Source organism: Oncorhynchus tshawytscha, linkage group LG30 (assembly GCF_018296145.1).
Source record: "Oncorhynchus tshawytscha isolate Ot180627B linkage group LG30, Otsh_v2.0, whole genome shotgun sequence".
NCBI lineage: Eukaryota > Metazoa > Chordata > Actinopteri > Salmoniformes > Salmonidae > Oncorhynchus > Oncorhynchus tshawytscha.
In genome coordinates, this window is record NC_056458.1 from 362,506 (window position 1) to 374,739 (window position 12,234).

The 12,234-nt window shown below is 44.3% G+C and overlaps 1 protein-coding gene across 1 annotated transcript in view; it reads left to right on the top strand.

Annotated features, from left to right (window-relative positions):
- Window positions 1-12,234, top strand: part of chm (CHM Rab escort protein) — a 41,965-nt gene that overhangs the window by 2,495 nt on the left and 27,236 nt on the right. Inside the window, exons 2-7 of the mRNA XM_042309033.1 lie at window positions 4,997-5,063; window positions 5,311-5,383; window positions 5,680-5,804; window positions 6,044-6,404; window positions 8,211-8,327; window positions 8,723-8,843. Coding sequence (XP_042164967.1) covers window positions 4,997-5,063; window positions 5,311-5,383; window positions 5,680-5,804; window positions 6,044-6,404; window positions 8,211-8,327; window positions 8,723-8,843 — 864 coding nt within the window. The remainder of the gene's footprint in view (window positions 1-4,996; window positions 5,064-5,310; window positions 5,384-5,679; window positions 5,805-6,043; window positions 6,405-8,210; window positions 8,328-8,722; window positions 8,844-12,234) is intronic.

Here is a 12,234-nt window from a genome sequence, read left to right on the forward strand (position 1 = left end):
TTGATGGTGTGCAAATTGAATATCTCTGGCCCACTTCTGGTTTTGCTGGTGCAAAACTTCAAGCCAGCTGGTCCCCATACTGTGGGTGACAACACTGCACTGATGACCCAGTCTATTTCTGTGCAGGCAGTGTTCTGTGTCAAGGTTGGTCAGACAAGCATTTTTTTCTCCCAGGTTCCCCAGCCTCTGTCTTTGTGTTGGGTCTGTGTGCAATAGGTGGCTGTGGACAAGGAACAGTTGTTTATGAATATAGTGGCCCCCTAATGACACCTGTTTTCCATCTGCTGGCCCTTCACCTGTGTGAGGCAGGGTGTTCCTGTTGGTTGCACCCCGTCAGTCCCCTGTTCACACACCTCTGACGCTCACCAGGGGGTGACACAGGGGACCTCTGGTCTACGTGGCTAGTTCTCTTTTGGACATCTGCGAGTTTGATGTATGAAAGTCTCTTAAAGAGGGTCTAGCCAATTGTAGGCCTAATTCTCTGCTTTACAAATATTTTGTCAATTTGCTTTTGTAATTTAAATAATTTGACCTTGAAATAATTTATCAGCATAGCACCCCTGGGCCATTGCAGATCTTTTGTCCAGTCGTTAGATTAATATCCCTTAAATAGCCTACTTTTGACATTTTATTCGCTTAATTAACATACGCCCATATCCAGACTAGTGAGTGTATCCACAGTAGTGAGTGCATACGTTTTCTGACTTTTTTGTTGTTGTTGCACTGGTCCTCCGTGGGAATCGAACCCACAAGCCTGGCGTTGCAAGCGTCATTCTCTACCAACTGATCCACACGGGACCTTTATTCTGAAATGTTCGACAACAGCCAAGTGAGCTGGATGGGAGGTAGCAAGTCAGCACAGGTAAAACCTACAAGGACGTTCTACAAGCTAGCCTAAGTGGAATGGTATCATGGCAAATCGATTGTGTTCCCGGGACAGCAGTGACAGAGATTCACAATTATTCCCATTCTCATAGTGGAACTGGTCTTGTGCAGAGTCTTAATAGAGAGGCAATAAAGCAAACGGAGCCGGCATCTTGCTGAGCCGTTCCCTGCTGTTGTGTTAATGTAACTATCCATCTTGGTAGGACCTCCAGTCACTGCCATGAAGGGCCTCCATTAGCAGGACATGTGATTATGGAACTGAGCCAACAATCTCCAGCTTTACTAGTTGACACATCTCTGACTTGCACTTAGACTTCTTGCTTTGTCGTCAGGTTTAAAGCGACAACAACTTGTCTTGTAAAATAACGCACGAGTCGATTTTTGACACAATCTCATATTGTTCTGAAATCGTTTGTTGTTAGAAACCGATAAGTTTAGCATTCCTGCAGCATTATTTTGTTAGAAAAAATTTGATCTCTGAGAAATTAAGCTAATTGAATGCACCCAAATTGTGTTTTTTTAAAAATAGGATTCATAAAAAATGTAATAATTATAGTACCTAACATCTGATTTGTACCAAACTTTTTTTTCTAACTATGAGTATGACATGAGGAGTCCAAAGAAAGGGTTGTCTTTTGACCATGGACCCCCTACCACAATTCCACCCCAACAACGAGTATGTAGTATCAGTTCTCTATGTCTTGACAAGTAGTATGGAGCTGCGGCTCAAATGATTGTTTATCCTATGTAATGAATTTTGTGACTTTTTTTCCCCTGTTCATAGACATTACATCCTGATAGTACCAGGTTCGGACCACCAGCACAAGCATTTCGCTACACTCGCATTAACATCTGCTAACCATGTGTATGTGACAAATAAAATTTGATTTGATTTGATGATTTGATTTTCAGATGGTAAAAATTTGAAGAATGATCAATGTTAAAGGGATAGTTCACCCAAAATACAAAATAACATTGGTTTCCAGTTTGAGTTATGACAGCAATCCATGCTTTGGTTTTGTTGGGCACTGTTTCTAATGCTAACTTTTTAGCATTTGTGTCACAAAATGGAAATAAAATTACAAAAAGATTTCACCTTTTTATTTTCGGCCTGGCAGGCTAATGTGTTTCGGCAGTTATGCCTTCACCAGAGCATCTAGCATTGAATTGCATTGGATTCGTGCCACAAATGCTAAAAAGTTAGCATTTGAAACTAGGGGTGTGACAAAAAAAAAAAAAGATGTGAATTCACAATTCAGATATGGTGCTGCGTACAACCGCTAGGGGTCAATGTAGTTCAATCTACAGCAGTCCTGGCTACTTACCAGACAGCGCTCACTTTATTGCTGTTTCCCCACCCACTCAACAACGATGGTATTAATGCAGTTTTAGGTTCTCTGTTGTGTTCCTCTCCCTTTATGTTTTCAGTTGTCAGTACATGGGACTTCCTGTCCCACTTCTCATCAATGTGATGGCTCGTTGCAGTGATGTACCACAGTGTGTTCATAGACGTCTACAATCTGTTGTTAACGTCACGTGTGGTGTTTGAGCGCTCGTACTTTGTACTTGCAGAGCAATCATTGTACAATTTCTCCATCAGGGCCATCAGTTTTTCTTCTGGTTCCAGATATGCCATTAGGGTATTGAAGCTGGCATCCTCTACAATTGACAATGGCTGCATATCAACTGCAATAATTTCTGTAATAAGTGCTGTAATTTTTCTCCCTCTGTCCCTTATCGCACTGCTGCCAGCAACGTGTTGGGTCTCACGGTGCCTCCCTTTCAGCATTGCACTTGTACTGCCACTGTAGCTCAGTTCCACCAGGCAAATTGGGGGGTTCTTAAGAAAAGAATCACCTAATAGCAGGAACAGCACCATCTAGTGGTCAGAACCTGGTTATATCAGGATGACAGGATGGGACATAAACCCAACAACTTATCTGAACGGGGGGGGAACTATAACAAATTCACTGAGAATACATAGGGTGAAGAAACAATACTTCCGAGCCGCAGCACCATACTACTTTTCAGACATAGAGAACTGAAACTATATACTGGTGTGTGGGGGGATCCGTGGGTAGCTTCTGACCACTTCTTTGGATTCCTCATGTCTTACTCATTGTTAGAAAAAAGTTTGGTCCAAATCAGATGTTGGGTGCTATAATTATTGAATATTATATGAATCCTATACATTTAAAATCGCCAATTTGGGATGCAAACCATTAGCTTAATTAGTCAGAGATCAAATGATATTTCAGCAAAATAATGTTTCCCGGAATGCTTATCTTATTTTCAGAGCAATCTGAGATGGTGAGTGTCATGGTTTGCAGAAATTACACGGAACGTCCCAAACACAAAACACAATGGCGATTCAAGTCACTGGGGCATCATCATCTTGTATTGTAAGCTAGATGTTAAAACAAGATGGGCCTACCGCACAGGGTAAGAAAGTCTATCAACTATAAAGACTTCACAGTTGAAGACTGAATAGAATGGCTGGATTTCATTTGAATCCCATTTTAACGGTGTGTGTGCGTGTGTGTGCGTGCGTGTGTGTGTGTGTGTGTGTGTGTGTGTGTGCGCGTGTGTGTGTATACACGAGTGACAAGAGGATGTGACGGGGTGGTGTTGACTGAAGTGCCTTCCCATCCTGCTCTGTCTGCTGAGGGCTTGCTAGTTTCTTTTTGCCTTCCCAAGCGCTCTCAGCCCGACTATAAATAACACGTCAAATGACTTTCAAGGTGGAGAGAGAATCCATTTTGGAATGTTCTCTGAAATGAAGAGTGATTTATGATTACATACAATTCCTGCTGAAAGCATTTTGGCTTTGCTCGGTCATCAAAGTCCTGCTGGCCCCCTATCTATTATTTATCGTGAGGCCTGTCTGTGTGGCATCAGTGCTTTATGGCAGGTAATGTTTGTCTTTAGCAAACATGATGTGGAAAAATCAATACCGGACCCGATAAATGGCATTAAAAGATGGCATTGGAGGTTATTTACAGTTTTTAAAAACATCTCAAGAATGGCCTGGTGGTTAGAGATACAACTATGTCGTTTTTTTTTTTTTAACGCGATGTAGTTCAATGAGCGAGTGTATTTTATACTTAAGTGTCCACGTAAATCTTTCTTTGTGCTGTCCCAACATTGATACGATTGGACACTGGCTACCTATACTTCATGTTCTTGCATAATCCTCGGTGATGCTTGCAGCTGTGTACATCTTTGTCAGCCTATATGCCTAATGTCGAAATGGTGAGGACACAAATGGACAGAGTTGCATATGTGGAATGAGAGCGTACAGTGCCAAGGTGAAACGGCATAAGCCTCTGGCTTTCCGTTGTGACTGAGAGATGCTCTCTGTTAAATGACACAGGGAGAGGTTTGGAAGTGGCGGCATGTACATGAGAATAAATCACTTTCCCTTTGTGTGTGCGAGATGGGACAGTGCAAGGCCAGATGAGAAAGAAGAGCGATGGAGAGACCAGAATGCCTTGGTGGCTTAATGGAGTTGTTTTCTGGGCTCTATCTGTGGCACTGCCTCTCAATCTCGCTTACCCTAACCCCTATCTCTGTGGTGTGACTCCTCTGCCCTGCCCCTTTTTACCTTTTTGTCTTCTCCGGGAAACGGAAACCTCCGGAATGAATTAGGATCTTTCTCTCGGCTAAATGAATACCAGGTGGATTTTTTTTTTCTTCTTCACGACAGAGGATAGCGCTTTCTTTCCCCTCGGGGCAGGAGCCATTTGTGCCGTGGAAAATGTAGTGCTATTCAAATGGAACTCTTCATTTTATTTGATGCCTATTGTTCATGAACCTTGTTCAACTGCCAACACCACTAGCACTCCAAATGCCCTAAGAGTCTCATTCTAGACATTTCTTTCCCATTTGACAATAGAATAAGCAATACACTAAAAGAAATACTCATCACTTCCCGATTCAGCAGGCACCGCCAATGCAGTGAATTGCTTGCAAATAGGTTCAGGTTGAAAAAAATATATATCTTAAATGAAATTTAAACTATTCCATTCAGACAAAAGCCACGTGGAAATAATGGGTTGAATGGCTTCGTCTTGGGCTTGACAATGTGTCTCCTGTCTCTGTTCCTTTTCAGGCCTGTCTGAGTCTGTTATTGCAGCGGCATGCTCCCGTGTTGGACAGAGGGTCTTGCATGTTGACAGGTGAGTCTGAGGGGGTGAGGTGGGTAATGGTATGTTGGATTGCACTGGGGTGAGATGGTGCTCTGGTTAGGCGTTCATTCCGTGTGATTATTTTAGATACAAATAGCCTATTTTTTAAAAAGTACATTCTGGGGTGAATATTTTGTCAAATTGGTTCATTTTAAAGTTACTGGTACATGATTGTGTATAAGGCATGAACCAAGACATGACTTCAATTCTTACTTGCAATGTATGCTCCATCCTACAGGAGAAACTACTATGCTGGAAACTGGGCCAGTTTCACATTCAATGGACTGCTGTCCTGGATCGAGGAGTACAAAGTGAGTTTAGCTGTGTTTGCTATTATCTTTTGAAATGTAGCACATCATCACAAAGCATCACATTAACTGATTCAACCAATGTGACTAACTGGAGGTGTGAATATAAAATGGTCCGCCTGCTCTGACCTTTTTTTAAAAGAAGATAATGTGTTAACTGTGATCGTCCTGAGGGTTCTTGTGAGAGGCCTGGGTAATGGCTTCACGTTGGCCTATAGGCCGTGCGCGTGGAATATATTGTGTGCCCATTTGGATGTCACACATTTTCTGTAGCTGTGGCCTGTCTCCTGTGTCTGCAGGCTGGCCAGAGTGAGGAGGCTGTACGGGAGGACTGGAAGGAGAAGCTGGAGGAGGGAGAGGAGGCCCTGGCGCTCAGCGCGATGGACACGTCCATCTCCAACCTGGAAGTGTTCTGCTACGCCAGGTAGCACTAAAGACAACCCCCCCCACACACACACACACACAGGGGACAAACCTCTGCCCCACCTCTCCATTCTTCTCATTTTCAAACAGTCTCCTTGATGAGGGCTTCATTTAGAATAAAGCACTACAGAGAACTACAGGAATTGGCTTACACGGCACTGCCAATGGCCATTTATAGTTGTGTTTCGACACCGACACACCTGTTTAATGTCCTCCTAACCTGCTTTGTGTTGTTGGCAGTGAGGAACCTGAGGAGGAGGAGGTGAATGAGGCTGCGGCTGCAGCCTGGTCCGTCCCTCAAACACCAGACTCAGAGGGGGAGGTAGAGAGGTGTCTGCTCGAGAGCAGTTCTGTGGAGGAGGAAGAGCCAGTGGTGGCCAGTGATGAGGCGTCTCCAGCCTCTGGACCTGATGCTGGGGCAGAGCAGACCCAACCGGAGGGGCAGGAGAGAGAGGTGCCCAGCCAGGCAGAGGAGACTCAGGGGGAGGTGCAGCAGGCCAGCCCCTCTCCAGCTGAGAGGCAACCAGAGCCCAAGAAAAAGATCACCTATACCAAGATTGTTAAGGAGGGACGGAGGTTCAACATTGACCTTGTGTCTAAGGTTGGTACAGTATATTGAGGTGTTAAAACATTTGAGGGGCAATGCTCCAAATGAACACATTGTTCTGTGTAAGTGTACAGTGCCTTGCGAAAGTATTCGGCCCACTTGAACTTTGCGACCTTTTGCCACATTTCAGGCTTCAAACATAAAGATATAAAACTGTATTTTTTTGTGGACAATCAACAACAAGTGGGACACAATCATGAAGTGGAACGACATTTATTGGATATTTCAAACTTTTTTAACAAATCAAAACGGAAAAATTGGGCGTGCAAAATTATTCAGCCCCCTTAAGCTAATACTTTGTAGCGCCACCTTTTGCTGCGATTACAGCTGTAAGTCGCTTGGGGTATGTCTCTATCAGTTTTGCACATCGAGAGACTGACATTTTTTCCCATTCCTCCTTGCAAAACAGCTCGAGCTCAGTGAGGTTGGATGGAGAGCATTTGTGAACAGCAGTTTTCAGTTTTTTCCACAGATTCTCGATTGGATTCAGGTCTGGACTTTGACTTGGCCATTCTAACACCTGGATGTGTTTATTTTTGAACCATTCCATTGTAGATTTTGCTTTATGTTTTGGATCATTGTCTTGTTGGAAGACAAATCTCCGTCCCAGTCTCAGGTCTTTTGCAGACTCCATCAGGTTTTCTTCCAGAATGGTTCTGTATTTGGCTCCATCCATCTTCCCATCAATTTTAACCCGCTTACCTGTCCCTGCTGAAGAAAAGCAGGCCCAAACCATGATGCTGCCACCACCATGTTTGACAGTGGGGATGGAGTGTTCAGGGTGATGAGCTGTGTTGCTTTTACGCCAAACATAACGTTTTGCATTGTTGCCAAAAAGTTCAATTTTGGTTTCATCTGACCAGAGCACCTTCTTTCACATGTTTGGTGTGTTTCCCAGGTGGCTTGTGGCAAACTTTAAACAACACTTTATGGATATCTTTAAGAAATGGCTTTCTTCTTGCCACTCTTCCATAAAGGCCAGATTTGTGCAATATACGACTGATTGTTGTCCTATGGACAGAGTCTCTCACCTCAGCTGTAGATCTCTGCAGTTCGTCCAGAGTGATCATGGACCTCTTGGCTGCATCTCTGATCAGTCTTCTCCTTGTATGAGCTGAAAATTTAGAGGGACGGCCAGGTCTTGGTAGATTTGCAGTGGTCTGATACTCCTTCCATTTCAATATTATCGCTTGCACAGTGCTCCTTGGGATGTTTAAAGCTTGGGAAATCTTTTTGTATCCAAATCGGGCTTTAAACTTCTTCACAACAGTATCTCGGACCTGCCTGGTGTGTTCCTTGTTCTTCATGATGTTCTCTGCACATTTAACGGACCTCTGAGACTATCACAGTGCAGGTGCATTTATACGGAGACTTGATTACACACAGGTGGATTGTATTTATCATCATTAGTCATTTAGGTCAACATTGGATCATTCAGAGATCCTCACTGAACTTCTGGAGAGAGTTTGCTGCACTGAAAGTAAAGGGGCTGAATAATTTTGCACGCCCAATTTTTCAGTTTTTGATTTGTTAAAAAAGTTTGAAATATCCAATAAATGTCGTTCCACTTCATGATTGTGTCCCACTTACTGTTGATTCTTCACAAAAAAATACAGTTTTATATCTTTATGTTTGAAGCCTGAAATGTGGCAAAAGGTCGCAAAGTTCAAGGGGGCCGAATACTTTCGCAAGGCACTGTATTTGTAACCTAATGTTTAATTGACTTTAAGGCTAGACCATTTGAAATTATGCAGCTAAATGCATTCTGTTGCTTATTTGTTCAATTGTGACCGTCCCCAGCTTATGTTCTCTCGTGGCTCACTGGTGGACCTCCTCATCAAGTCCAACGTCAGCCGATACGCAGAGTTTAAAAACGTCACCCGCATCCTTACCTACCGTAACGGGAAGGTGGAACAGGTAGAGAACACACACACACACACACACACACACACACACACACACACACACACAGATTCAGAACTGTGATGTAAGATCTGTCAGATTTAAGTGACTTTCCGATTAATGTCAGATTTATGCTGTGGCACAAACAGCTTTTTAATCTCTGCTGAACAACATTTTTACATTATCTTCAATGTGTTTCCGTTTGATTTACTGAGTGGTGGTTATGACCATCGGTTTTTAATTTGAGTACTTCAATCACTCTGCTCAAGATAGCTGTCCCATGTTTGACCCCACACACTCTCATTCCCCCCGCCTTTAAAAAAAAAAAAATTACGCCTCCCTCACACAACCTCACAATTACTTTCTCTCTCCCTCTCTTTCTCTCCCCCTCCCTCCCTGGCTGTCTGCAGGTGCCCTGCTCCAGGGCTGATGTTTTTGGCAGCAAGCAGCTGACAGTGGTGGAGAAAAGGATGCTGATGAAGTTCCTCACCTTTTGCCTGGACTTTGAGCAGCACCCAGAGGAATACCAGGGTAGGAACCCCTCCCCCCTCTCCCTGGTGATTTTTCCCCCCCAGTCCTCTACCCCCAATGTTCTCTCCCTATCCCAGTCCTTTACCCCTGGTACTCTCTTTTCAGTGCTCTCTCTCCCTATCTCAGTCCTCTATCCCTCACTCCTCTACTTTCTCAGAATGGCGCTACAATGGATAGCAGCCGTTTTACAGGCTCCGGTCCAAATCTACTTTTGCGTTGATCTGAACTGTTTTTTTTTGTACATAATGTTTCCTATGACCAGAAATTGCTTCTGGACATCAGAACACCAGTCACTAACCACGATTTGGATGAAGATTACTACTTCAAAGAGTTGGAGGCGCAGGACTTACTGCTCACCCCGGACCAGGCCACAGTCATCGAGACTCTAAAAAGGTGACGTAAGAGAGGCTGACGTGCGGACACCCTGACGAAACTAAGTCGGCGAGTACATAAACCGCCTCCACCCTCCGTTCTATTGGTGAATGTACAATCACTGGAGAATAAACTGGATATGCGCCGTTTGAGATTATCATATCAACGTGACCTGAAGAACCTTAATATCCTATGTTTCTCGGAGTGGTGACTGAACAAGGACATGCATAATATGCATCTAGCAGATTTTTCTTTTTGTCTGGAGGACAGAATGGCATCGTCGGGTAAACTCAAGGAGAGAGGTGTGTCTCTCTTTGGAGGACGTTTTAAGGTTCTGAGTCTCATGATAAGCTGTAGACGATATTATTTACCCAAAAAGTTTTCAATCCATCATACCTAATTTCTACCAGCATGTCAGCTGAGGCGAAAAAAACCTCTAGATTGCCTTTACTCCACAGATAGAAACACATATAAAGCTCTCTCTCGCCCTCCATTTGACAAATCTGACCATGCTATCCTCCTCATTCCTGCTTACAAGCAAAAACTCAAACAGGAAGTACCAGTGACGCGCTCAATACAGAAGTGGTCCGATGAATCTGATGCTCAGCTACAGGAATGTTTCACTAGCGAAGACTGGAATATGTTCTGGGATTAATCCGATAACATTGAGTAGTTTACCACATCAGTCATCAACTTCATTAATAAGTGCATCGACGATGTCAATCCCCACGGTGACCGTATGTACATATCCCAACCAGAAGCCATGGACTACAGGCAACATCTGAACTGCGCTGAAGGGGAGAGCTGCCGCTTTCAAGGAGCGGGACACTAATCTGGACGCTTATAAGAGATCCTGTTATGTCCTCCAACAAACCATCAAACAGGCAAAGCATCAATACAGAACTAGGATCGAATCATACTACACCGGCTCTGACACTCGTTGGATGTGGCAGGGCTTGCAAACTATCACGGATTATAAAGGGAAATCCAGCCGCAAGCTGCCCAGAGACGCAAGTCTACCAGAGGAGCTAAATGCCTTCTATGCTCCCTTCTAGGCAAGAAACAATGAACCATGCATGAGAGTACCAGCTGTTCCGGACAACTGTGTGATCACGCTCTCCGTAGCCGACGTGAGTAAGATCTTTAAACACATTAACATTCACACAGGGTCAGATGGATTACCAGGATGCGTACTGTGAGCATGAGCTGACCAGCTGGCAAGTGTCTTCACTGACATTTTCAACCTCTCCCTGACCCAGTCAGTAATACCAACATGTTTCAAGCAGACTACCATAGTCCCTGTGCCCAAGAACGCCAAGGTAACCTGTCTAAATGACTATCGCCACCTTGGCACTCACATCTGTAGCCATGAAATGCTTTGAAAGGCTGGTCTCAACACCATCATCCCAGACACCAAGGACCCACTCCAATTTTCATACTACCCCAACAGATGACGCAATCTCTATTTCACTCCAAACTGCCCTTTCCCACCTGGACAAGAGAAACACCTATGTGAGAATGCTGTTCATTGACTTAAGCTAAGGTAAGTTCCCTGGGACTGAACACCTCCCTCTGCAACTGGATCCTGTACTTTCTGATGGGCTCCCCCAGATCGTGAGGGTAGACAAACGCATCTGCCACGCTGACCCTCAACACGGGGGCCCCTCAGGGGTGCGTGCTTAGTCACCTCCTGTAATCCCTGTTTACCCATGACTGAGAGGCTGCGCACGACTCCAACAATATCATTAAGTTTACCGACGACACAATGGTGGTAGGCCTGACCACCGGTGATGAATAGACCTGGCAGTGTGATGCCAGGACAACAACCTCTCCCTCAACAAGACAAAGGAGATGATCGTGGACTACAGGAAACGGAGGGCCGAGCACGCCCCCATTCACCTCGGGGCTGTGGTGGAGCGGGTCGAGAGCTTCAAGTTCCTCGGTGTTCACATCACTAAGGATCTATCATGGTCCACACACAGCAACACAGTCGTTAAGAGGGCACAACAACCCCTCTTCTCCAGGAGGCTGAAAAGATTTGGCATGGGTCTTCAGATCCTCAAAATGTTCTATAGCTGCACCATTGAGAGCATCTTGACAGGCTTGTGTCACTGCTTGGTATATGGCAACTGCTTGTCATCTGATTGCAAAAACTACAGAGGGTAGTGCGTATGGCCCAGTACATCACTGAGGCCAAGCTCCCTGCAATTCAGGACCTCTATACCAGGCGGTGTCAGATGAAGGCCTTAGAAATTGTCAGACTCCAGCCACTCAATTCATAGACTGTTTTCTCTGCAACCGTACAGCAAGCCGTGCCGATGCACCAAGTCTGGAACCAACAGGACCCTGATCGGCTTCTACCCCCAAGCCATAAGACTGCTAAATAGTTAGTCCGGGTAGCTATTTGTCTAATTATCTGCATTCACCCTTTTTGCACAAACGTCTTTTACCCATCACATACGCTGCTGCTACTGTTTATCTGCCACCTTATTCCTAGTTATGTGTACATACTGTATCTACCTCAGTTACCTCGTATCCCCTGCAAATCAACTCTGTACTGGTACCCCGCGTATATAGTCAAGTTATCATTACTCATTGTGTGTTTATTATTACTTTTATTACGTGTTTTCATTTTCTACACTGAACAAAAATATCAACGCAGCAATTTCAACGATTTTACAGAGTTACAGTTCATATGAGGAAATCAGTCAATTGAAATAAATTCATTAGGCCCTAATCTATGGATTCGACATGACTGGGAACAGAAATATAAAGATGTTGGTCACAGATATCTTAAAAATAATAATAGGTAGGGGGCATTATTCAGAAAACCAGTCAGTATCAAGTGTGACCACCATTTGCCTCATGCAGCGCGACACATCTTCTCATAGTTGATCAGGCTGTTGATTGTGGAATGCTGTCCCACTCGTCTTCAATAGCAGTGCGAAGTTGCAGGATATTGGTGGGAACTGGAACACGCTGTCGTACATGTCGATCCAATCCAGAGAATCCCAAACAT